The sequence below is a fragment of the Doryrhamphus excisus genome, chromosome 18, assembly GCF_030265055.1.
Source record: "Doryrhamphus excisus isolate RoL2022-K1 chromosome 18, RoL_Dexc_1.0, whole genome shotgun sequence".
In the NCBI taxonomy this organism is placed as follows: Eukaryota; Metazoa; Chordata; class Actinopteri; order Syngnathiformes; family Syngnathidae; genus Doryrhamphus; species Doryrhamphus excisus.
Window position 1 is genome coordinate 14,773,087 of NC_080483.1, and position 25,935 is coordinate 14,799,021.

The 25,935-nt window shown below is 43.3% G+C and overlaps 1 protein-coding gene across 2 annotated transcripts; it reads left to right on the plus strand.

Moving 5' to 3' along the window:
* The first annotated feature begins 144 nt into the window (after positions 1-144).
* Positions 145-25,869, plus strand: fer1l4 (fer-1 like family member 4). 2 transcript variants are annotated; one of them, XM_058055632.1, is made up of 49 exons: positions 145-403; positions 2,338-2,393; positions 3,980-4,068; positions 4,140-4,239; positions 4,321-4,409; positions 5,631-5,675; positions 5,816-5,989; positions 6,074-6,134; positions 6,310-6,441; positions 7,331-7,393; positions 7,483-7,567; positions 7,628-7,790; positions 7,886-8,066; positions 8,146-8,332; positions 8,412-8,491; positions 8,600-8,722; positions 8,803-8,887; positions 8,987-9,081; positions 9,209-9,317; positions 9,873-10,080; positions 10,151-10,283; positions 10,353-10,453; positions 10,550-10,637; positions 11,509-11,625; positions 11,699-11,851; positions 12,826-13,018; positions 13,096-13,220; positions 13,346-13,480; positions 16,016-16,189; positions 16,260-16,370; positions 16,443-16,604; positions 16,690-16,864; positions 16,942-17,054; positions 17,150-17,269; positions 17,339-17,387; positions 17,471-17,571; positions 18,771-18,905; positions 18,975-19,094; positions 19,178-19,305; positions 19,383-19,553; positions 19,640-19,794; positions 19,866-20,047; positions 22,789-22,874; positions 23,010-23,108; positions 23,240-23,357; positions 23,498-23,621; positions 23,938-24,221; positions 24,291-24,391; positions 25,595-25,869. In XM_058055632.1, the coding sequence occupies exons 1-49, from the start codon at positions 325-327 to the stop codon at positions 25,773-25,775; spliced, it is 6,138 nt and encodes a 2,045-aa protein (XP_057911615.1). In that variant the 5' UTR covers positions 145-324; the 3' UTR covers positions 25,776-25,869. The 2 variants fall into 2 exon arrangements, with proteins under 2 accessions (XP_057911615.1, XP_057911616.1); XM_058055633.1 differs by lacking the exons at positions 145-403; positions 2,338-2,393; positions 3,980-4,068; ... (4 more) ...; positions 6,074-6,134; positions 6,310-6,441 and adding an exon at positions 7,009-7,068.
* Positions 25,870-25,935: the final 66 nt, after the last annotated feature.

Here is a 25,935-nt window from a genome sequence, read left to right on the forward strand (position 1 = left end):
TGTTTGCATAACTGTCAACATTTGAAAATATGTTTTTTTTCCTCCGATCAAAGTTAAAATGCAGGAAACTTCAAACAGGGCGTGGCACGGGTATGGAAGTAAGCTTTTTGGGGGTTCACCAGCTCAATGCCGTGTTTGTACTGTGTGTGTGTGTCTAGTCTAAGGAGCAAACTAGTTGAACAACTACATTTGCTTTGTCAAACATTACATTAGACATACAAGTACCTCCCTCACAGGAAGCTCTACTGCAGTTTGTGAGCAGATGCTGAGGCCTTCACGCTTGTGCCATGTAGACGCGTCGGGCTCATCTTAATCCTATCCATCATGTCCATCAGCATCAACGTGAGGAAGGTCTTCAACTTGCCGGGACAAGGCCCCAGAAGAGTGGAGCTCTCGTTTCGAGGTCAGATATTTTTTTTTTACTAAAACCACACAGTCAAATACTCCTGGTAAAGTTTTAAGATCATTTGAAAATTAGCAAGAATTTAAGTTTTTTCAGTGTTGGAACTTCAAAATGTAAAAGGAAAAAATGGTAGACAAATGTTTAGAGTAAACTATGTATTGCACACAACCATTTTCAGCCCTTTGTATTGAGTTGTGGTCTCCTATAGAGCAGCTAGGCACCATAACCCGTACAGAAAGCTTTCTAGAGCTTCCAGAATCTGCACCTTCTCCAGCTGTATTTCCTTGGATTTCCAAAATCGGCTCTTTTCATTTCAAGAGCCAATCGGATCTTCCGGCTCACGGCTGGTGGAAATTGTTTGGGTCTACCACTTGATGTTTTTGTCCCATAACCCTTGGAATTTTTGCCAAAGTTTCAAATGACTGTTCTATTGTCCATCCTCAGCATCGATGGTGCATTTTTTTAACTGGTCTTTAAAATTTTGATCAGAATCGTAGACACAGAAAGCTTTCTAGATCTTCCAGAATCTGCACCTTTTCCAGCTGTATTTCCTTGGATTTCCAAAATCGGCTGTTTTAATTTGAATGAATAGCCAATCGGATCTTCTGGCTCACGGCTGGTGGAAATTGTTTGGGTCTACCACTTGATGTTTTTGTCCCATAACCCTTGGAATTTTTGCCAAAGTTTCAAATGACTGTTCTATTGTCCATCCTCAGCATCGATGGTGCATTTTTTTAACTGGTCTTTAAAATTTTGATCAGAATCGTACACACAGAAAGCTTTCTAGATCTTCCAGAATCTGCACCTTTTCCAGCTGTATTTCCTTGGATTTCCAAAATCGGCTGTTTTAATTTGAATGAATAGCCAATCGGATCTTCCGGCTCACGGCTGGTAGAATTTGTTTGAGTCTACCACTTGATGTTTTTGTCCCATAACCCTTAGAATTTTTGGCGAAGTTTCAAATGACTGTTTTATTGTCCATCCTCAGCATCAATGGTGCATTTTTTTAACTGGTCTTTAAAATTTTGATCAGAATCGTAGACACAGAAAGCTTTCTAGATCTTCCAGAATCTGCACCTTTTCCAGCTGTATTTCCTTGGATTTCCAAAATTGGCTGTTTTTAATTTGAAGAGCCAATCGGATCTTCCGGCTCAGGGCTGGTGGAATTTGGGTCGACCACTTGATGTTTTTGTCCCATAACCCTTAGAATTTTTGGCGAAGTTTCAAATGACTGTTTTATTGTCCATCCTCAGCATCAATGGTGCATTTTTTAACTGGTCTTTAAAATTTTGATCAGAATCGTACACACAGAAAGCTTTCTAGATCTTCCAGAATCTGCACCTTTTCCAGCTGTTATTTCCTTGGATTTCCAAAATCGGCTGTTTTAATTTGAATGAATAGCCAATCGGATCTTCTGGCTCACGGCTGGTGGAATTTGTTTGAGTCTACCACTTGATGTTTTTGTCCCATAACCCTTAGAATTTTTGCCAAAGTTTCAAATGACTGTTTTATTGTCCATCCTCAGCATCAATGGTGCATTTTTTTAACTGGTCTTTAACATTTTGATCACACTCGTACAATCATTATAAATCGTTTAGTTTTAATTAGCAGGTACAGAAATGTAAATAATAATTATTAACCCAACAAAACGAGGATCATCGGTCAACATGCGGCTTCCTTGCCAACTCGGGACAGAGAAAGGACAAGGAGATTTGACAGAAATAGCATTCCCATTTGTCTCCTCAATGCAACAAAAGTATCCGTATCAGGAATACTGTGCCTGTGTTTACCTGGTATCGGATCAATGCCAACATTCCCAGTATTGCCACCCTTCTTAATGTCAACATTAACACTCACCTGGGGGACCTCCTCCTAGATCGGGGATTAGATGATTACTGTTGCTATAGTAACATGTTTGTTTGTCCATCCTCCAGGTTTCACCCAAAAAACCAGAGTGGTGCAGAGCGAGGGCGTGGCCGTGTTTAACGAGGTCAGTCACTCTGACCAATCAAAGTAGTGATGATGTCACTGGTAGATCTACTGTGTGTGTGTTTGTGTAAAGTATTTTTAATGAAGCTGATAGGAAAAATGCGCCACCCTTATAACACAACCTCTCCTTCAACACACACACACACACACGTCATGTTCATGCCTCTACTCTTCTATCTGAGCATAATAATTATACAGCAGGTGTAACCAAGGGGTCTTTTTTTATGATTATTATTTGGCACGTTCTAAAAAATGAAATAAATTCATCATTAATAACACTAACTTGCTTTGTCAGCGGCTGCACGGCGGTCGAGTGGACCTCACAGCCGAGTTTAATCCTACCCTCGGCCATGGGTTCGATTCCCAGGTTCGATTCCCGGGTTCGATTCCCCCCTCGACCATCTCTGTGTGGAGTTAGCATGTTCTCCCCGTGCATGCGTGGGTACTTCGGTTTCCTCCCACATTCCAAAAACATGCTAGGTTAATTAGCGACTCCAAATTGTCCATAGGTATGAATGTGAGTGTGAATGGTTGTTTGTCTATATGTGTCCTGTGATTGGCTGGCCACCAGTCCAGGCTGTACCCCGCCTCTCGCTCGAAGACTGGGATAGGCTCCAGCATCCCTTGTGAGGATAAGCGGTAGAAAATGACTGAACTGAATGAATGCTTTTTCAGTTATAACCTAAACATATAGACAAACAACCATTCACACTCACATTCATACCTATGGACAATTTGGAGTCGCCGATTAACCTAGCATGTTTTTGGAATGTGGGAGGAAACCGGAGTACCCGGAGAAAACCCACGCATGCACGGGGAGAACATGCAAACTCCACACTGACGCCTAATATTTATTAACTGTACAGTGTTTTAATCATTTTAATAAGGATAACTCTTATACATATACATAACTAAATAAAACTAAACTAAATCAAAACTTCACATCTTGTGGTGTCCATAGTACCCGGAGTAAACCCACGCATGCACGGGGGAGAACATGCAAACTCCACACAGAGACGCCAAGCGGAGAATCGAACCCGATCTCCTGACTGTGCGGCCCCGCCTTTGAAAAACACAAGCCCTCCAAATATTGTAGATGTTTTTTGACTATGACGAGACGGCTGGTAAATAAAATAAAAAACACTTATATGCTAAGATGCCTGCTTTATAAATGACAATAAAAAATACCAGCACATTCTCAAATGTCATTCTCTAGTAGCGAGTGGCGTTTGAGAACGTACTCCTTTGACAGTTCAACTTGTAGGCAGTAGGTAAACATAACTTTGGTCTTGTCCAGAGAGCCGTCCGCCAGGGGTTTGAACTTAGCATTTAGCACTTAGCATTCAAATACCCTTTTCTTTGTCCATTTCTGATCAATGTTTTTTTTTTTTGTAGCTTGTGGCTCAACATTAACTGAACGTCTTCTCAAACGAATGTGTGTCAGAGCGTCAAACCGGATGTAGACATGTAAAAATAGTAACATGTAATAGTGGCATTGAACGCAACTTTGTGATCAAAGTTTTTTTTTTGTAGTCAAGCTACTGTTTACTCTTCAGGTGTGATATATCCATGTGTGTGTGTGTGCAGTTCTTTCGTTGGCCTCACTATGGAAAAGTGATTCGAAATGAAGTGTTGACCATCAGAGTTTACAACTTCAGTAAAGTCTTCTCCAACCGGTAACACACACACACACACACACACACATATGCTCGTATATACACACATATAAAACAATGTATGTGTGTAGACTTCTGGGCAAGCTGGTTGTGGGTCTGGAGCATATCGTTACATCAGGGAGGCTTTTACTACGGGAACCGCTCACTGATGCCAACCATCTCCTCACGGATGTAAGCAGACATGTTCTCACGGTCTTTTGATAGCAGAGCTAAGTGTGATTGGCTGATGATGGCTTTGTTGTGTTTGTGTAGATCTACACCGAGTTAGACATTCGCTACCATCCAGTGGAGGGTGCGGCAGGAGGATGGGAGGGTCAAGACTTCGTGGAGCAAAAGGATGAGTACGAACAAATCAAATTTCCTTTGGCCTTCACGGTAGAGAAAGGACATTGGTAGCGGCGCACGCTAACTAAATCAATTGTGGTATCACATTGGAAGTGATACTTTACAACAAATAGTTACACCAATGTTGGTAGGTATTGATCAAGAAATGTATTTTCACTTCACTGTATGAGGTATGAGGCTGCACGGTGGTTGAGTGGTTAGCGAGCAGGCCTCACAGCTAGAAGACCCGAGTTCAATTCCACCCCTGGCCATCTCTGTTTCCTCCCACATTCCAAAAACATGCTAGGTTAACTGGCGACTCCAAATTGTCCATAGGTATGAATGTGAGTGTGAATGGTTGTTTGTCTATATGTGCCCTGTGATTGGCTGGCCACCAGTCCAGGGTGTACCCCGCCTCTCGCCCGAAGACAGCTGGGATAGGCTCCAGCACCCCCGCGACCCTCTTGAGGATAAGGGGTAGAAAATGAATGAATGAATGAGGTATGAGGCTGCACGGTGGACGAGTGGTTAGCGTGCAGGACTCACAGCTAGGAGACCCGAGTTCAATTCCACCCTCGGCCATCTCTGAGTGGAGTTTGCATGTTCTCCCCGTGCATGCGTGGGTTTTTTTCGGTTTCCTCCCACATTCCAAAAACATGCTAGGTTAATTAGCGACTCCAAATTGTCCATAGGTATGAATGTGAGTGTGAATGGTTGTTTGTCTATATGTGCCCTGTGATTGGCTGGCCACCAGTCCAGGGTGTACAACGCCTGTCGCCCGAAGACAGCTGGGATAGGCTCCAGCACCCCCGCGACCCTCATGAGGGTAAGCGGTAGAAAATGAATGTATGAGGAATGAGGCTGCACGAGACATGGGTTCGATTCCCCCCTCGGCCATCTCTGTGTGGAGATTGCATGTTCTCCCTGTGCATGCGTGGGTTTTCTGCGGGTACTCCGGTTTCCTCCCACATTCCAAAAACATGCTAGGTTAATTAGCGACTCCAAATTGTCCATAGATATGAATGTGAGTGTGAATGATTTGATTTTATGTGCCCTGCGATTGAGTGTCAGCTGGGGTAGGCTCCAGCATACCCCTATAACCTTTGTGAAAATAAGAAGGAAGGTGTATGTAGGGACGGAGTCAGACTGACATACTTCGGATTGTTTTGCCTTGGTGGAGGTCTGTGTTCAACTGAGTTGAGGTGACCCTAATCCTGAGTTTAATGTCTCCTCTTTAGATTGTCGCTGGTCATCATGAATGAAGGATTTGCAGAGCCAGACAGGTGAGACCATCCATTTCCAACATAGTCAAGTTACCAAACACGCTTCCATGATTATGAAAGTGAATACAATGTTTTTATTCTCACACATGCTGCTTGTCTTCATGGAAATATATATATTATATATTTACTGTATTTTTAAGCTTGCAGATTCTGAGTCAGTCGGAAAGAGAGCTGGAGAGAGAGGCTCGTCGTCTGGGACGGAACCTCATTCAGTCCGTGGGTGGCGATGATGATGATGAAAACTATGATGATGACGATGATGATGAAGATGACGACTTGGAGGCATCTGACCTCATCTTCACTCCTTTGATGAGGTCTGCTAGTTCAACCACTTAGTTAATGTAACCTTTAGTTAATGAAACACTCAATCGTGTGTGTGCGTGTGTGTGTGTGTGTAGTCGTAGCAGGCCTCTCTCCAGGCGTGTTGTTGCAGCGACACCAAGAGTTCAGAACTTCCAGGTGAGAGCACATTTAAATCACTTCCAGTTTAGTTTAACATCTTTGAAAAGGAGTCGAAAGAAATCGATCTTATTTAATCCTAAAGGTATCAAAGCAGTAAAATATTTTTTTTAAAAACACGCCAACCTGAATGACAATAGTCAGTCAACAATATGGTGTGTTCGTGTGTCTGCAGGTAAACATCAACATCCTGGAAGCTCAGAAGCTGGCTGGAGTCAACATCAATCCTGCAGTCTTCGTCCGAGTGGGAGAGCAGAAGAAAAACACCACCACTCAGAAGTCCACTAACTGTCCCTTCTACAACGAGGTATAAAACACATTATGGAACATGTACCACCATAAAAAATCAGTACAGTATGGGATATTTTTATCCCATTAAGGAGTGTCAATCTTTACACTCACTAACACTGCACATGTGCAAACACTGTAACTCTTGGTAAACACAATAGTCGCTTTGGCATGACGTCATGTGTGCGCCCCACTCAACAACAGTGATGGGAATAAAGGCGTTTAAAATAACGTTACTTACGCCGTTACTTTTTTTCATTAACCGGTAATCTAACTAACTACTTTTACTGTCAGCATAACGCCGTTACCGTTTTCGACACCCCGCTACTGAAGCCGCCTAAAAATATATCACCGACTTCATAACTAATTTGCAGCGTAGTGTGTCTTCAGTCAATCAGAGAACTTGAGTGGGCGGGTGTTTAGAGCACATAACCAATGAGGATTGGCTAAGGTTTATTAAAATTGCGTCTTCGGCCAATCAGAGAACTTAAGTGGGCGGGTGTTTAGAGCACATAATCAGTGATGATTGGCTAAGGTTTAGTAAGATTACGTTTTCAGCCAATCAGAGAACTTGGGTGGGCGGGTGTTTAGACTATAGCCAAACAGCGTTTGTACAGACACTACTTTAACCTCGTTGATGTCAAAGGTAAAATGTACATTATGTCCCCGAAAAAAAACTTTGTCCACGTCTTGTGTGAGCAACTCAAACTCTTTACTGTTACTGTCACTTTTTTGAGAAGTAACTATAACGAATTACCTTTTTAAAGTACGTGCCCACCACTGTTCAACAAGCAATAGACAGATGAATCAACTTATGCAAAATCAAATTGTTAATTTTTCATGTCTTCATCATTAAAAGTGCTAAAAAAAAAAACATCCATATAAAGCCACATAAATGCCTCTTCCAGAACTTCCAGTTTGAGTTCCAGGAGACCCCAGACATCCTCTTTGACAAAGTAATTGAGATAAAGGTCAGTTCTACGTTCCACTGTTGTTACCATGGTGACAGACAGCAATATGGACGTGACCACAATGGACACCCTACCTTGTCCCTCTGCAGGTGTTCCACCGACGAACGCTGGCCTTTCTGATGACACACATCGGAACCTTCAAGATTGACATCTCCACCGTGTTCAGCCAGCCAGGTAGCGGCACTCCCATCAATTCATTGGTCTGTCCTCGATGACCTCTGACCTCTTCTTCAGACCACCGCTTCTACCAGAAATGGGCTCCTCTCACCGACCCGGCTGACACCAGGTCAGGGGTTAAAGGTTACGTTAAGGCCACTGTCAGTGTGCTGGTGAAGGGCGAGGCTCTCAGCCCCAGCCTGCCCCCGGCCACACCCACCGCCAGCGAGGATGTGGAGAAGTCAGTCATCGCCATTATTTCGCCTTTTGCTCGAGAAGTTATTAGATTGCAACAATGTACCCCACATGACATCTTGGGTATACTTTTTGATCCAGGAACCTGATGCTTCCTCGCGGTATACCCTCGGAGCGCCCCTGGGCTCGGTTTCGTGTCCGCATCTACAAAGCAGAAGGTCTTCCCACTATGGACTCGGGGCTGATGGCCAAAATGTCCAAGGTCACCGATCGAACAGTCTTCATTGACCCTTACGTCCAAGTGACCTTTTCTGGGCAACAGGTAGATTTTGTAACAGGAGGTACCACAAAGAACCGAGATTCAGGTACAGAATCAGAACCCTCCATTGTGATATTCCAAGGGGGAGACGTCAGTCGCTAGCGCCACCAGCTGGCCCGTTTGGAACGAGGAGATCTCCTTCATTGAGCAGTTCCCTCCACTGGCCCAGAGAATCAGAGTCCAGGTCCTTGATGACACCAAGATGGGTGATATCGCTTTGGCAACACATTTCCTGGACCTGAAGCAGATTTCGGACCCTACCAGGAATGGTATGACCTAAAAAGCCTGCATGGAGATCACTGTGCTCTTTGACAGTTTACCTCAAGTTCGGAATATCTTTGTTCAAAGGTTTTAATCCCACCTTTGGACCATGCTGGGTTAACCTGTATGGTTCTCCTCGAAACTCCACACTTGGAGATGTCCACCAGGTCTGTGCCAGGTTTCTTATCAAGGGTTTGGGATTTGGCTCTGATGATAATACTTAAATCCTGATTTAAAATGAATCAATCCAGACTAACCTTCACTGACATCTCCAGGCATTGAACCAGGGCCTTGGAGAAGGAATCTTCTACCGTGGTCGAATCCTCCTTGCGCTCTCTGTAGAGATTTACTCTTCGCCGTCTGCTGTCGCCACTGACACAAGCTCCACGTTGCCTTTGGTACGATCCATGTGCTGGTCTAATAGGCGGAAGCTTCTCAGGGAATCATGGTGCTCACATATCATTTTTTTTTCTCAAAGGTGAAAGGAACTCTGGGAAGGTTCGCACTGAGGAAGAAGAAAGGCAGCAAGAAGGAGAAGGAGAAGAAGAAGAAGAAGAAAGAAGGTTAGTGTGAGAATTCTCCAAAATGAAGTCATGAAGCTCCTTTACTCCATAATGGCTGCCGTAGTTCACGGTGTGGTCTTCCTGTTTACAATCGCGTAGCTTCCAGCAGGTCGCCTGACGAGTCAGGTGAGGCAGGAGTTGAGGTGCCGGAGTCTGTTGCTGTGGAAATTGAGGAAATCCACCCGCTGCCGGAGGTCAAATCAAACATTTGAATGTCAATAAACATATTGGAGTACCGTATTAAAATGGGGTCGGAGGACGGAGCTTTGAGGTACACCACCGATGCAAGTTGATACAGTTTGACTGACTTTTTACTTGTAGGGTTTTCTGGGTGAGAGAGAAGACTTTCTCCTGTTTACATCTCTGTTTGAAGTCACCATGATGGATCCATCTGTAGGCACCAGACCAGTAACCTTTGAACTCTCCATCGGTAAAAGTACACTCTGGGTCTAAGAAACATAACATAATAAGATACAGTAAACCTCGAATATATCGGATTCAATTGTTCCCACTGGTTTTGTCCGATATAAGCGAAATCCGTTATATGCGTATACCGGAAAATGTCCGTTTTACGCATATATCGGATTTATATCCGGTATATGCGTAAATGGGATTTTATCCGTTATAAAAAGGCACTTCCTTGACTATGTTTCCAATGTACCTGGACGCGCAGGCAACGCTGCAAACGCTGCAAATGACGTCGTATAGCGGCCTGTCACGATTCGGCGAATCGGAGCGCCACGATGCGGCCATCCGATATATGCGAGGGAAATTTAATGGAAATGCATTGGAACGGGACTGGAGATTTTGTCCGAAATAGGCTAAATCCGTTATAAAAAATCCGATATATGCAATGAATTTTTATTGGAAATGCATTACAGAAAAATTGCTTCTTTTTTTATCTGTCCGTTGTGAGCGAATTTCCGATATATCCGAGTCCGATATATCCGAGGTTTACTGTATAACAGAGCAAATCCTACATCAGGAAACTATGGCAAGGTGGTGAAGGTTGGAAGATCCAACAAGAGTCAGAGCAGAGAGGAGCTGAGAAGAAGCAGGGATGATCTCAGCGAGGAGGGCCAAAGTCTTCTGGAGACCGAGGAGGAGCTGGACAAGGAGGAGGTGCTGAGTCCTGAACCTGAAAACAGATCATTGTCTCACCCGATGAGGCCGGAGCCCACCGAGTATGACAGGTAAGTCCTTGTGCTGATTTTTGAGTACCAAAGCACAAACTGAAAAGCCGGAATATTATCCGTGTGCCAGGTCATTCCAGTACATCCCCCTGCAGGCCCCCGCTGAGAAACATAAGCCATGTCTGTTTGTCTGGTGTCAATTTGAAGACCACAGTTTTCGTCTGTACCAGGCTAACTGGATCAGCAAGATGGCCGATCGGCTGGTGAGAGCAGTTTTGAAGGGGAGGAAGATGTTAGGAATGTGTTAAAATGGCATTTGGGTTCACCTTTAGGAGATTGGCTTGGATGAGGTGGTGCGTCTCCAGAGGAGGCCAAAGAGTAACGTGAAGAAGCTTCTGCTACACGTCCTGCTGGAGCTGATCACTTCCTGCAAGTCAGCATTCTCCTCCAGAAAGCTTCTTGTGTGTTTTTGTCTTTTTTTGTCTCTCACTCTTTTTATTTTTTATTTTCACTTTTGACCCCTCTGAAGACAGTTCCGACTGTTCTCAGACCGGCGCTCGCAATTTCGTCCCAACAATCTGGACGCACGCAGGAAGGAGTTCATTAAGAAGAATTTGGTGAGTCTTCATTCATCCTAGTGTTTGTTTATATATTGTTTATATCAGGGGTCTCAAACTCAATTTACCTGGGGGGCCGCTGGAGCTAGTTTCTGGGTGAAGCCGGGCCGCATTAGATTTTCAAAAAAAAAAACAAAAACCAAAACACATTTATTAAAAACAGAAAAAAAATCAATAAATAAACTATCTTCAGTGTTTTTGCTTCTGCTATACCCTACACTTTTTCAGTGCTTTGGTTCCGGTTTTCCACAAGAAAATCTCTAATAAAACATTCCACTGTTCTCAAATATCTAAAAAAAAATTTCTATACACAAAATAAGCTGAAAAAATAAATAAACAAATTAAGAATCAAGAAAATAAATCAATCAATTAGTAATAAATAAGTACAATAATAATAAAACAGCAAATAAGAAAAACTTAAGAAACCACATACAGTTAGTAGGTAGATTCAAATGAACAGTATTAAGTTATTTAACCATGAACATTAATGAAACTTAATAATTTGACCCAATTAGCAAGTTAGCATCGTACTCAGTTCCATCTGGGAGCAGCGTCGTAACTTTAACAACATGTTTGATGAGATGCTTTATCTTGTGACGTGTATTTTCCGTTTTTTTCCAAATCATTTCCTGCTTTTATTTGTACCCAGCATCATAAGCCTTTAGCTTCATTGCTAATCCAAAGCAAAACAGGGCGGGCTAACAGGGTAACAATACGGTGTGCACACAGCTTTAAACTGTCATTTCCGGGCAGCACTAACATTAAACTTTCGTATTAAGGTGGGGGCCTCAAACTCGCGACTTGTGGGCTGCATTTGGCCCGCGTGCCGCGAGTTTGAGACCCCTGCTGTATATGATCACATGACCTCCAGGTGGCGGTGGCCAGACAGGCAATGAGAGCCAGACAGAGGATCACCAGGCGGTCACTCAAACAACAACTCATGGGCGTAAGGAAACTCCTGTCCAAATTACGACACTTGGCAAAAGAGGTCAGAGGTCATACGGACAATCACGCTATCATGTCGGGCGTAGCTTTGACTTCTCCTCATAACCTTCTACCAGCCCCAAAACACCATCCCTGATGCCTTTTTGTGGTTACTGAGTGGAAGCAAGCGATTGGCCTACGTCAGGATCCCCGCCCACTCCATTGTCTTCTCATTGGTTGAGGACCAGAAGGGACGGGATTGCGGTCGGGTCACGACACTCTACATGAAGGTCTGTCCTGAGAACTAAATGACATCAACTTTGTAAAATTCAATGAGTTGTATTATAGACGTCACACCCACAAAGATAGCTACCTTTGTAAATTATTATATAAATAATTATAAATAAATAATAAATATTTATGTATAAATTATATTATTTTATTTTTATATTAGTATTTCTATATTATTTTATTATTATTTTATTATTATTATATAATATAATAATATAATAACAATTACTATTTATTCTTTTAGGTATGTGTGCTACCTTTGTCTCTACAGCCTCCCTATCCAGATTTCGCACAACCTCCATTTAGCTTGTTAGACTTTTTAAGAAAATAATAATTAGACGAATTATAATAATAATAATATAATATATTATTTTTATATTGTGTGTATATATATAAATTATATATATATAAATTATTATATAAATAATAAATATTTATATATAAATTATATTATTTTTATTTTTATATTAGTATTTTTATAATATTTTATTATTATATTATTATTGTATAATATAATAATATAATAATAATTACTATTTATTCTTTTAGGTATGTGTGCTACCTTTGTTTCTACAGCAGTCCAGCTTCGGAACTTGGACCCCTCCCTATCCAGATTTTGCACAACCTCCATTTAGCTTGTTATACTTTAAAACAAAATAATAATTATACAAATAATAATAATATAATATTTTTATATTATATATATAAATTATTATAAAAAATAATAAATATTTATATATAAATTATTTTTATTTTTATATTTTATTTTTATATTATTTTATTATTATGTTATTATTATATAATACAATAATAATTACTATTTATTCTTTTAGGTATGCGTGTGTTCAGTAGTGTCTGCTCTTTTACTTGTCCTTGTCTGCTTCTTACATTTTTATTCTATATGCTGCTCTCTGTGTCCTTAATAAAGTGTTTTTGAACTTTGAACTTGAACAAGACAAACTATTTTTTCCAGTCTCCAGGAAGCTCAACAAGTGAGCTCTTCGCCAAGCTGGAGGTCTACCTGTGGCTGGGACAGGCCAAGTACAGTAAAGACGCCATTAATTCACTTCCAGAAGAGTTTCTACCAATCTACGATGAACAGGAGGAGATGCCCGTGATCTCCACAGGGACCAGGAGGAGGCTCCCTGTTAGTCTGTCCTGTCAGGGTGAGTCCAGATGAAGATGAAGACCTCTTCGTACTGGATAATTGCTACAGACTTCAAAGCTAAGTTCTCCTCTGCAGATAGCAGGTACTTCCAGCTGCGATGTCACATGTACCAAGCACGTGGCTTATTGGCGGCGGATGATGACGGCCTATCAGATCCCTTCGCCAAGGTCCTCTTCTCCACACAGTGTCAGCTCACCAAGGTACAACCATGACCAAACACACCAGACATAATCCATTCCTGGAAGCTATTTTGCTTTTTATTTTTGCATATGTAAACAATTTTCAGGTCAAATATGTGTGTGTGTGTGTTTGTGTGTGTGTTCAGGTGTCACTAGACACACTCTCTCCGGCATGGTCCGAGTGTCTATTGTTCGACCGCGTGCTGCTAGAGGGAACGATGGCAGACCTTCAACAAGACCCTCCCCTGGTCATCATCCACATCTACGACTATGACGCCCTGGTAACGCTCTACCTCCATTTAAGATTCTCTTACTGGTTTTTAAATGTCCCTTCGTATTTATCTGATCTGCTTTTACCATATCAACCCCCACGGACCCTGCGGACCCTGCGGTCCGCCGTCACTGGCCTTTTAGCTATACCAAAACCCAGAACAAAACCCACGGTGAGGCAGCATTTAGCCACTATGGCCCCCACCTGTGGAACAGCCTGCCGGAGGTCCGCCTCAGGACTGCGGAGACTGTTGATATTTTAAAAAAAGATTAAAGACGCACCTTTTTAATCAGGCTTTTAACTCATATTTTTAAACTTTTCTTATGTTTTTATCTTTTTAGTCCTATTTTATGCTCTTAGTCTTCAGCTTTTAACTCCAGTGTTTTGTTTTTATCTTTTTAGTCCTATTTTATGCTCTTAAGTCTTCAGCTTTTAACTCCAGTGTTTTGTTTTTATCTTTTTAGTCCTATTTTATGATCTTCGTCTTCAGCTTTTAACTCCAGTGTTTTGTTTTTATCTTTTTAGTCCTATTTTATGCTCATAGTCTTCAGCTTTTAACTCCAGTGTTTTGTTTTTATCTGTTTAGTCCTATTTTTTTGCTCTTTTGGTCATCAGCTTTTAACTCCAGTGTTATGTTTTTATCTCTTTAGTCTTATTTTATGCTCTTAGTCTTCAGCTTTTAACTCCAGTGTTTTGTTTTTATCTTTTTAGTCCTATTTTTTTGCTCTTGGTCTTTAGCTTTTAACTCCAATGTTTTGTTGTTATCTTTTTAGTCCTATTTTATGCTCTTAGTCTTCAGCTTTTAACTCCAGTGTTTTGTTTTTATCTTGTTAGTCCTATTTTATGATCTTAGTCTTCAGCTTTTAACTCCAATGTTTTGTTTTTATCTTTTTAGTCCTATTTTTTTGCTCTTAGTCCTCAGCTTTTAACTCCAGTGTTATGTTTTTATCTTTTTAGTTCTATTTTTTTGCTCTTTTGGTCTTCAGCTTTTAACTCCAGTGTTTTGTTTTTATCTGTTTAGTCCTATTTTTTTGCTCTTTTGGTCATCAGCTTTTAACTCCAGTGTTATGTTTTTATCTCTTTAGTCTTATTTTATGCTCTTAGTCTTCAGCTTTTAACTCCAGTGTTTTGTTTTTATCTTTTTAGTCCTATTTTTTTGCTCTTGGTCTTTAGCTTTTAACTCCAATGTTTTGTTGTTATCTTTTTAGTCCTATTTTATGCTCTTAGTCTTCAGCTTTTAACTCCAGTGTTTTGTTTTTATCTTGTTAGTCCTATTTTATGATCTTAGTCTTCAGCTTTTAACTCCAATGTTTTGTTTTTATCTTTTTAGTCCTATTTTTTTGCTCTTAGTCCTCAGCTTTTAACTCCAGTGTTATGTTTTTATCTTTTTAGTTCTATTTTTTTGCTCTTTTGGTCTTCAGCTTTTAACTCCAGTGTTTTGTTTTTATCTGTTTAGTCCTATTTTTTTGCTCTTTTGGTCATCAGCTTTTAACTCCAGTGTTATGTTTTTATCTCTTTAGTCTTATTTTATGCTCTTAGTCTTCAGCTTTTAACTCCAGTGTTTTGTTTTTATCTTTTTAGTCCTATTTTTTTGCTCTTGGTCTTTAGCTTTTAACTCCAATGTTTTGTTGTTATCTTTTTAGTCCTATTTTATGCTCTTAGTCTTCAGCTTTTAACTCCAGTGTTTTGTTTTTATCTTGTTAGTCCTATTTTATGATCTTAGTCTTCAGCTTTTAACTCCAATGTTTTGTTTTTATCTTTTTAGTCCTATTTTTTTGCTCTTAGTCCTCAGCTTTTAACTCCAGTGTTATGTTTTTATCTTTTTAGTTCTATTTTTTTGCTCTTTTGGTCTTCAGCTTTTAACTCCAGTGTTTTGTTTTTATCTGTTTAGTCCTATTTTTTTGCTCTTTTGGTCATCAGCTTTTAACTCCAGTGTTATGTTTTTATGTCTTTAGTCTTATTTTATGCTCTTAGTCTTCAGCTTTTAACTCCAGTGTTATGTTTTTATCTTTTTAGTCCTATTATTTTGCTCTTAGTCTTCAGCTTCTAACTCCAGTGTTTTGTTTTTATCTTTTTAGTCCTATTTTATGCTCTTAGTCTTCAGCTTTTAACTCAGGGGGATCCTCCACACTGGGGGCTGTGTCGGGTCTGCTGAGGGGGTGCTATCCTTGGATCCCTTCGACCCGGCCGGCTGGGGGTTCCTCCTTTTAATGTGGGGGTCCGCCCGTCTGTTGGAGTCGGGGGGGCCCGGGTGCTGGTCCCCCGATGGCACGGCCTGCGGCTCCTCCCAGTGTGGACGGCCCCAAAGGTGGCGTTTCCTTGTTCCTCAGTGCCATGCCATGTCTCCCTACTGTGTGTGTTTGTGTGTGTGTGTGTGTCTAGTATGGAGGGTGGGAAGGAGGGCCTTTCTTTTGTTTCTTTGTTTTTTCCTTTTAATTGTGGAAATTGTCTTTGCAGGAAAAGTGCTATACAAATAAAGTAGATTTGATTTGATGTGTTCAGGAAGTGATGTCTTCACTGCAAACATGTGACTTTGTGCTCTCAGGGCAGTCCCAAGCCTCTCGGCCGCGCTTACGCCGAGCCTGAGTTCAAACCGGTGGACATGCTCTATCAGAAGCCCCGCCTCTGTTTCTATGACATCAGCATGGGGCGGACCCCTGCTGGCGAGCTGCTCGCCGCCTTCGAGCTCATTGAGCTGGACTATTCCTCCTTTGGAGAGGTGACCTTTGCACCAGTTTGATGTTTGCTTTGATGTCGCCGTGGTGATCCATCATGACTCGTTCTTGCAGCCCACTCTGCCCAGCAGCGTGGACCCTCAGGAGCTGACCTACCTGGAAGAACAGCGTTCGTACGACATACCACAGGGGGTCCGACCTGTCCTGAGGAACTTCAGAATTGAGGTTACCTTCAGTCATATTTGGGCCTTCATTTGTTTCATCAGTGCAGCACCATATGGTTTGTGATGCGTTCAGGTGCTCTTCTGGGGTCTGCGGGAACTGAAGCGAGTGCAGCTCTTTGAGGTAGAACGCCCCATGGTGAGAGTGGAGTGTGCTGGATGCCAGTTGGAGTCGGAAGAGATCGAGAACTTCAAGGAGCATCCCAACTTCAAGGAGCTGAGCCGTTTCCTCAATGTGGTTCGTTAATGTTCTCCTTGATGACGTTCTGGAACCAAATAGACCTAAACCGAGGTGTCCTGCAACTTTTATGTGGTCCAAACAGAAGCTGCCGGAGCAGGCGTACCTCCATCCTCCCCTCACGGTTTTCGTGGTGGAGCACAGAGCTTTCGGTCGGCAAGTCCTGGTTGGGACCCACATTGTCCAGAGTCTCATGGACTATGCCCCGCCAGAGCTAGGGGAGGAGACAGAGGAGGAAGAGGAGGAGCCTAAACCAAAAGGTCGGGGATAAAGACACAACTTGATTTATCTTGTTACTCATGACATTTTTCTTGCAAATGTTTGTGTGCGTCTTCAGTGAAGAAGCCTCCAGGAAAGACCAACACACTGAAAACCCTGAGGAAGATCACCCTCAGCAACCTGTCAATCAAAGAGTCATTGATTCCCAACAACGCCATCAACCTTATCAATGTGTGTGTTGTTCTCCTCGCGTACAGACGTCCATCTTTGTTAGCTAATATTTGGTCTTCAGAATTTTTTTTTGACACCTCGTCTGACACCTTCAGGCTCCTCTGAAGAAGCTAGCACAGGTGAAGCAGGAGGAGCTGGAGGAGGACATACCAGAAGACGAGGAGCTGGACTGGTGGTCCAAATATTATGCTTCTCTGGAGGAGTTGGAGAAACAGGCGAGATATTTCGAATAAGATGTTTCATTGTCCATGATGACCATGGTAACCAATTTGTCTTTTCTTTAGGCTGCCGAGGAACTGAAGAAGAAGGAGCAAGAAGAACAAGCAGAAAGAGGTATACTTTGAAGGAGTAATAGATTATTGTATACATAAACTGAACTGTTGACGTTTTTTTTTTTGTTTTTTTTTTTTAATCAGAAGCCCAACATGCCACGACCGCCGACTCTGAAGAAGCTGAGGTGGACGCGGTGGTGGTGCAGATTGATCCTCCTAAACGCAAGAAGATAGCCACACTGACGGTCAGAACTAAATCTCTCCTCTGTGGAATATCTCAGGATGAATTTACTCCTTTTTGGTCCTGTTTGAACAAATCTTTGTCAGTTTGCTGTGCTGGTGCAGTTTGTTTGGTCAAATGTGAGTACGGTCCATCAGATTAAATCGGTCGCCTGACAGATCTCAGGTCTCAGGGGACTCTACTGCTGTATGAGGTGTGAAAACCGACCACACCAACAAACCAAAACCCTGAATATAATATCTCCAAACGTAACCGTAACCATGTGATGCATAGAAACAGAAAGCACCCAACAGAAAGCTGAGTGAAAATCGATTTTTCATGTCGTTAAACTTATCTGGATCTTTTTACATGTCATTTTTCCTCTAAAAAGATTAAAAAGACTGAAAAGATAAAAACATAACACTGGAGTTAAAAGCTGAAGACCAAGAGCAAAAAATAGGACTAAAAAGATAAAAACAAAACACTGGAGTTAAAAGCTGAAGACCAAGAGCAAAAAAATAGGACTAAAAAGACAAAAACATAACACTGGAGTTAAAAGCTGAAGACTAAGAGCATAAAATAGGACTAAAAAGATAAAAACAAAACACTGGAGTTAAAAGCTGAAGACTAAGAGCATAAAATAGGACTAAAAAGATAAAAACAAAACACTGGAGTTAAAAGCTGAAGACCAAGAGCATAAAATAGGACTAAAAAGATAAAAACATAAGAAAAGTTTAAAAATATGAGTTAAAAGCCTGATTAAAAAGGTGCGTCTTTAATCTTTTTTTTTTTAAATATCAACAGTCTCTGCAGTCCTGAGGCCCTCCGGCAGGCTGTTCCACAGGTGGGGGCCATAGTGGCTAAATGCTGCCTCACCGTGGGTTTTAGTTCTGGGTTTTGGTATAGTTAAAAGGCCAGTGCCGGAGGACCGCAGGGTCCGAGGGGGTTGATATGGTAAAAGCAGATCAGATAAATACGAAGGGGCAAAGCCGTTAAGACATTTAAAAGTGCTGAAGTAATATGTCTGATGAAAGTCAAACGGACCGAAACGTTACCTAAATAAACTAACGAATGAGAGCGACAAAGTGTTCGGGAACCTCTTTTTGAGCACTGGGATCAGAAAAATTGTCCAGCAACGTGTTCTACTATCACTTCCGGTATCATGCGGTTACTAATCGGTAAGATTGATCCACTGATACCGTACATCTTTATGTGTGTGTTCAGCTGTATGCAGGTGATCTGGAGTCACATTTCAGTCAGTTTCAGGACTGGTTACAGATCTTTCCGCTCTTTAAAGGCCGAGCAAACAGTGAGGATGCTGACGAGGATGAAGAGGAGAGGCTCATGGGAAAATACAAGGTGGCATCCACAGAGCACTTCCACAGAGTCGGTTAGTACTTTTTTCCTAAATCTAGTTTGTGTCCACAGGGTTCCTTCCTGGTCTACCCAATAGACTCAGATGATGAAGATGACCCCAAATGTGAGATCACTAAAGGGATCCCCCAAAATTCGCCCTTCAGAGTCCTGGTGCGGATCTACATCATCAAGGTACCTCCATCTTTTCTTACCATCTACTGACTTAACACTTTCATGGACTGTGCTTTGTGTTCTTGACACTGATCTTCTTGCAGGGCACCAATCTGACTCCCACAGACCCAAACGGAAAAGCAGACCCATACCTGGTGGTCCGAATCGGGCAACAGACTCAAGACACTAAAGACCGCTACATCCCTAAACAGCTCAACCCCGTCTTTGGAGAGTCTGTGTCTTGTCCTTAGGTTGTCCCACACGAAGTGATCTTCACTGACCTTCACTGACCTTCGCTGTGTCCGGCAGGGTCTTCGAATTGACTGTGTCCTTCCCACTGGAGACAGAGGTGCTCATCAGGGTGCTGGACCACGACATAGTGGGCTCTGATGACATCATCGGAGAGACTCGGGTCGACCTGGAGAACCGTTTCTACAGTCGCCACCGGGCTTGCTGCGGCCTGGCGCTTTACTATGACACGTCAGTTAGTCCAGTCCCGGAATTACAGTACAAACAGGATCAGTATTGAGACTAGAAGACGTCAATTTGCGTTGTCTTTCATCCAGCGAGGGCTACAACACGTGGCGCGATGCGAAGAAGCCGACTGTCATTTTGTCAGAACTCTGCAAGAAGAACGGCATCCCGTCTCCAGAATACAGACCATTCGAGGTCAAGGTCCTCAACAAGATCTTCAAGATCCCATCAGATGCTGTACCTGAAGGTAGCACCGAGGCACAGCCAGACAGAAGTAGCCGCACACAGATTATCAACTAGTGTCATTCTTGTTGAAAGATCTGCTGAAGAAGAACCAGCGTTCTCCTCAGGAGGAGGAGCAGATGGAGGAGCACGCGGCCCTCAGCGTGTTACGACGCTGGGGGGAGATGAGCGAGTTCCTCCCCGGAGCTGTCCCTCTTGTGCCGGAGCATGTGGAGATCAGATCCCTGCTGAACCAGGACAAACCTGGACTGCCGCAGGTAACCATGGTGACAAGTCATATCTTAGCTAACGTGTGTATACAGTGGTGTAAACAAGTGATTGCCCCCTAAATGTAATAACCGGTTGAGTCACCCTTATAGCATCAACTGCAATCAAGTTTTTGTGATAACTTGCAATATGCTGTGGAGGAATTTTGACCCACTTATCTTTGAAGAATTGTTGTAATTCAGCCATATTGGAGAACATGAACCGCCAATTTAAAATTATCCCGCAGTATCACAGTAGGATTCAGGGCAGGTCTTTGACTAGGTCTTCAGACTCGCTGATGTGTTTTGGATCATTGTCCTGCTGCAGGACTCAAGTTGGCTTCAGCTTGACGTCACCGTTTCCTGACTAATAATTAATTAATCTCTGTAACAAGGGTGGCAATCAATTTTTTTACACATTTTTGTTCTCCCTTAATAATAAAGTCTAATTTAAAAACTGCATTTATGTTAGTTATATTGGGCTGCACGGTGGGTAAGTGGTTAACGCGCAGATCTCACAGCTAGGAGACCCTAGTTCAATCCCACCCTCGGGCATCTTTGTGTGGAGTTTCTCCGGGTACTCCGCTTTTCCTCCCACATTCCAAAAACATGCTAGGTTAATTAGCAACTCCAAATTGTCCATAGGTATGAATGTGAGTGTGAATGGTTGTTTGTCTATATGTGCCCTGTGATTGGCTGGCCACCAGTCCAGGGTGTACCCCGCCTCTCGTCCGAAGACAGCTGGGATAGGCTCCAGCACCTCCCACCACGACCCTTGTGAGGAAAAAGCGGCAGAAAATTAATGAATGAATGAATGAATGAATATTGTCATCGAGGGCTGCACGGTGGTCTAGTGTTTAGCGTGCAGACCTCACAGCTAGGAGACCCGAGTTTAATCTCACCCTCGGGCATCTCTGTGTGTAGCTTGCATGTTCTCCCTGTGCATGCGTGGGTTTTCTCCGGGTACTCCGGTTTCCTCCCACATTCCAAAAACATGCTAGGTTAATTAGCAACTCCAAATTGTCCATAGGTATGAATGTGAGTGTGAATGGTTGTTTGTCTATATGTGCCCTGTGATTGGCTGGCCACCAGTCCAGGGTGTACCCTGCCTCTCGCCTGAAGACAGCTGGGATAGGCTCCAGCACCTCCCACCACGACCCTTGTGAGGAAAAAGCGGTAGAAAATGAATGAATGAATATTGTCATCGAGGGCTGCACGGTGGTCGAGTGGTTAGCGTGCAGACCTCACAGCTAGGAGACCTGAGTTTAACCCCACCCTCAGCCATCTCTGTGTGGAGTTTGCATGTTCTCCCCGTGCATGTGTGGGATTTTTCCGGGTACTCCGGTTTCCTCCCACATTCCAAAAACATGCTAGGTTAATTAGCGACTCCAAATTGTCCATAGGTATGAATGTGAGTGTGAATGGTTGTTTGTCTATATGTGCCCTGTGATTGGCTGGCCACCAGTCCAGGGTGTACCCTGCCTCTCGCCTGAAGACAGCTGGGATAGGCTCCAGCACCTCCCACCACGACCCTTGTGAGGAAAAAGCGGTTTGAAAATGAATGAATGAATATTGTCATCGAGGGCTGCACGGTGGTCGAGTGGTTAGCGTGCAGACCTCACAGCTAGGAGACCTGAGTTTAACCCCACCCTCAGCCATCTCTGTGTGGAGTTTGCATGTTCTCCCCGTGCATGTGTGGGATTTTTCCGGGTACTCCGGTTTCCTCCCACATTCCAAAAACATGCTAGGTTAATTAGCGACTCCAAATTGTCCATAGGTATGAATGTGAGTGTGAATGGTTGTTTGTCTATATGTGCCCTGTGATTGGCTGGCCACCAGTCCAGGGTGTACCCTGCCTCTCGCCTGAAGACAGCTGGGATAGGCTCCAGCACCTCCCACCACGACCCTTGTGAGGAAAAAGCGGTTTGAAAATGAATGAATGAATATTGTCATCGAGGGCTGCACGGTGGTCGAGTGGTTAGCGTGCAGACCTCACAGCTAGGAGACCTGAGTTTAACCCCACCCTCAGCCATCTCTGTGTGGAGTTTGCATGTTCTCCCCGTGCATGTGTGGGATTTTTCCGGGTACTCCGGTTTCCTCCCACATTCCAAAAACATGCTAGGTTAATTAGCGACTCCAAATTGTCCATAGGTATGAATGTGAGTGTGAATGGTTGTTTGTCTATATGTGCCCTGTGATTGGCTGGCCACCAGTCCAGGGTGTACCCTGCCTCTCGCCTGAAGACAGCTGGGATAGGCTCCAGCACCTCCCACCACGACCCTTGTGAGGAAAAAGCGGTTTGAAAATGAATGAATGAATATTGTCATCGAGGGCTGCACGGTGGTCGAGTGGTTAGCGTGCAGACCTCACAGCTAGGAGACCTGAGTTTAACCCCACCCTCAGCCATCTCTGTGTGGAGTTTGCATGTTCTCCCCGTGCATGTGTGGGATTTTTCCGGGTACTCCGGTTTCCTCCCACATTCCAAAAACATGCTAGGTTAATTAGCGACTCCAAATTGTCCATAGGTATGAATGTGAGTGTGAATGGTTGTTTGTCTATATGTGCCCTGTGATTGGCTGGCCACCAGTCCAGGGTGTACCTCGCCTCTCGCCCGAAGACAGCTGGGATAGGCTCCAGCACCCCTCGAGACCCTCGTAAGGATAAGCGGTAGAAAATGAATGAATGAATATTGTCATTGACTAATATTCAAATTTCAAAAAACACTTTTTGTGTTCATGTGTGCGCGCGTGCAGGGCTACCTTCACATGTGGGTGGACATGTTTCCTACTGACGTTCCAGCCCCACCGACCGTTGACATCAAGCCCCGCCTACCTTTACAGTAGGTCATCACACACAACATTAGTTACATCTGCATAATTAATGAGCCTCCAATATGAGAATTGGATTCAAACAAACAATTAAAAACCTTCTTATACCGCATCTTTGGCTCAGCTTGTTGTTTCCATGGTAACAGGTACGAGCTGCGTGTCATCATCTGGAACACTGACGATGTTTTTCTGGACGATGTCAACCCGTTCACCGGCGTGCCGTCTTCTGACATCTACGTTAAAGGGTAAGACAACATGCTAATATGCTATTATTTACGCTAACACAAGTAAATAATCATTCAAAGAAATATATTACGCAAAGACTGGCGGGTCATGTGATCAGGGTTTTTTAGGTATATTGATTCTTTGTTTTCAGATGGATTAAAGGAATGGAAGGAGACAAGCAGGAGACGGATGTCCACTTCAACTCTCTGACTGGGGAGGGAAACTTCAACTGGAGATTCGTCTTTGGATTTGACTACCTGCCCACTGAGGTACACGCACAGATACAGCAGTGGACCTTGGTAGACCTTGGTAGACCTTGGTGGACCTCTTCCAATCAGAGGTTTTGTATTCATTCCCAAATATGTCGTCCATGTCCTCCTTGTTGTGTTTTTTCGGTATAACCGTGAAGAAAGAGGTGGTCTACAAGAAGAAGGAGTCCATATTTTCTTTGGAGGAGACCGAGTTTCGGCAGCCGGCGGTCCTCACGCTGCAGATCTGGGACTACGACCGCATCTCGGCTAATGACTTCCTGGGTGAGAGATAATAGAAAGTACCCAAACACCTCACCTCCCTGGTGAGGTGTTACGGGCATGCCCAGCCGGGAAAAGGCCCCGGGGGCAGACCTAGGACACGCTGGAGGGATTATGTCTCACAGCTGGCCTGGGAACGCCTTGGTGTTCTTCCGGTGGAGGTGGAGGAGGTGGCCGGGGACCGGGAAGTCTGGGCTTCCCTACTAAGACTGCTGTCCCCGTGACCCGGACCCGGATAAGCGGAGAAAAATGGATGGATGGATGGACCCAAATACCCAAATCGTGATGATCCATCCTCCTCTCGTCCTCGCTCTTCCAGGCTCCATCGAGCTTCGCCTCAGCGACATGGTGCGGCCCGCAAAGTCGTCCGGCAAATGCACAATCCAGATGGCCAAGGACCGTGCCACCCCGCGGGTCTCCATATTCCGCTCCAAGAAGATGAAGGGCTGGTGGCCACTGACCCGTCAGAAGACAGCTGAGGACTTTGAAAGGGAGGAGAAACAAGCAGCCCAGAAGAAAAAGGAAAGTAAGAAGAAGAAAAACAAGATGAAGCAGGAGGACGTCCAGTTCACCGACAGCAGCGGGAACATCTACCTACTCATGGTAACAACACTATGGGGGGTGGGGGGTCACACCAGGACCTTTATTCTGTATGTGTGTGTTTGTGTGTAGGGTAAGGTGGAGGCGGAGCTCCAGTTGGTGACTTTAGAGCAGGCTGAGGCTAATCCAGTTGGACGAGGACGCAAAGAACCAGAACCTCTGGACAAACCAAAGTAGGACACACAAACACACACATCAACTGTTCTATGTACACGGTCGAGTGGGTAGCACGCAGACCTCACAGCTAGGAGGACCAGGGTTCGATTCCACCCTCGGCTGTGTGGAGTTTACATGTTCTCCCCGTGCATGCGTGGGTTTTCTCCGGGTACTCCGGTTTCCTCCCACATTCCAAAAACATGCTAGGTTAATTAGCGACTCCAAATTGTCCATAGGTATGAATGTGAGTGTGAATGGTTGTTTGTCTATATGTGCCCTGTGATTGGCTGGCCACCAGTCCAGGGTGTACCCCGCCTCTCGCCCGAAGACAACTGGGATAGGCTCCAGCACCCCTCGTGAGGATAAGCGGCAGAAAATGAATAAAAAGCCATGTGTTTTCCAGGAAGTATTTTTGAATTTTTCAGGCAAAAATAATGTTTTTTTTCATAATGTGGTTTTCAGGATAAAATGACATTTGACGTGTTTTAACATAAAAAATTTGTTTATGTATGTTTCCATGGAAACAGGAGAAAGGGGAGATGGCGCTTCACCTATCCCAGCTGTCTTCTACACCCTGGACTGGTGGCCAGCCAATCACAGGGCACATATAGACAAACAACCATTCACACTCACATTCATACCTATGGACAATTTGGAGTCGCTAATTAACCTAGCATGTTTTTGGAATGTGGGAGGAAACCCACGCATGCACGGGGAGAACATGCAAACTCCACACAGAGATGGGTGGAATTGAACCCTGGTCTCCTAGCTGTGAGGTCTGCGAGTTAACCACTCGACCACCGTGCCACCATAATATCATTATTATATTATTAATTAGCCTATTATTATTATTACTATCATCATTATTCTTCTGATTATTACTACTACTAATACTACTACTACTACTAGTAGTAGGCTAGTATTAGCCTGCTTATTGGCTTGGAGATTTTTTTTGTAAAATAAAAAAAATCAATAAAAAATAAAAAAGTCAATAAAAAAATAAAATAAATAAATAAAAAAGTCAATAAAAATAAAAAAATTAATAAAAAATAAAAAAAGTCAATAAAAAATAAAAAAAAATTAATAAAAAATAAAAGTCAATAAAAAATAAAAAAGTCAATAAAAAATATCAAATTATTCACAAAGTCCCCCTAAAATAGGCCCAATGACGCCACTGGTTGTGGCGCTGACACTAAACTTGTCCTCTTGACTCTCTCTAGCCGTCCCACCACCACCTTCACGTGGTTTGTCAACCCCATGAAGACCTTCATCTTCCTCATCTGGGGGAAGTTCAAGAAGTTCATTCTGACCCTGGTCATCCTGGTCGTGGTGACTCTCTTCCTAGGCCTCCTGGTCTACACGGTACCCGGGCAGATCAGCAGCCTCCTCATCCGAGGATGAAGAAGGTGTCCAGACCTCATGATGAGGTTTTCATGACAGGCTTTTTTTTCCCTGGCATGTGTTGAAGTTATAGGAGTGAGTAATATTTCATACATTTTGCACAAACTTGTAAATAAATAATAAATATACTTTGATATATGCCAGAAAACAAGTGTAATAG

What these genes read in the sequence shown, in the direction of transcription:
- fer1l4 (XM_058055632.1), top strand. Translation starts at nt 325, where the DNA reads ATGTCCATCAGCATCAACGTGAGGAAGGTCTTCAACTTGCCGGGACAA. An exon ending in ACTGTCCCTTCTACAACGAG is followed by an intron (nt 6,442 to 7,330) that starts GTATAAAACACA and finishes TGCCTCTTCCAG; the next exon opens with AACTTCCAGTTTGAGTTCCA. An exon ending in ATCAGATGCTGTACCTGAAG is followed by an intron (nt 19,795 to 19,865) that starts GTAGCACCGAGG and finishes TCTTGTTGAAAG; the next exon opens with ATCTGCTGAAGAAGAACCAG.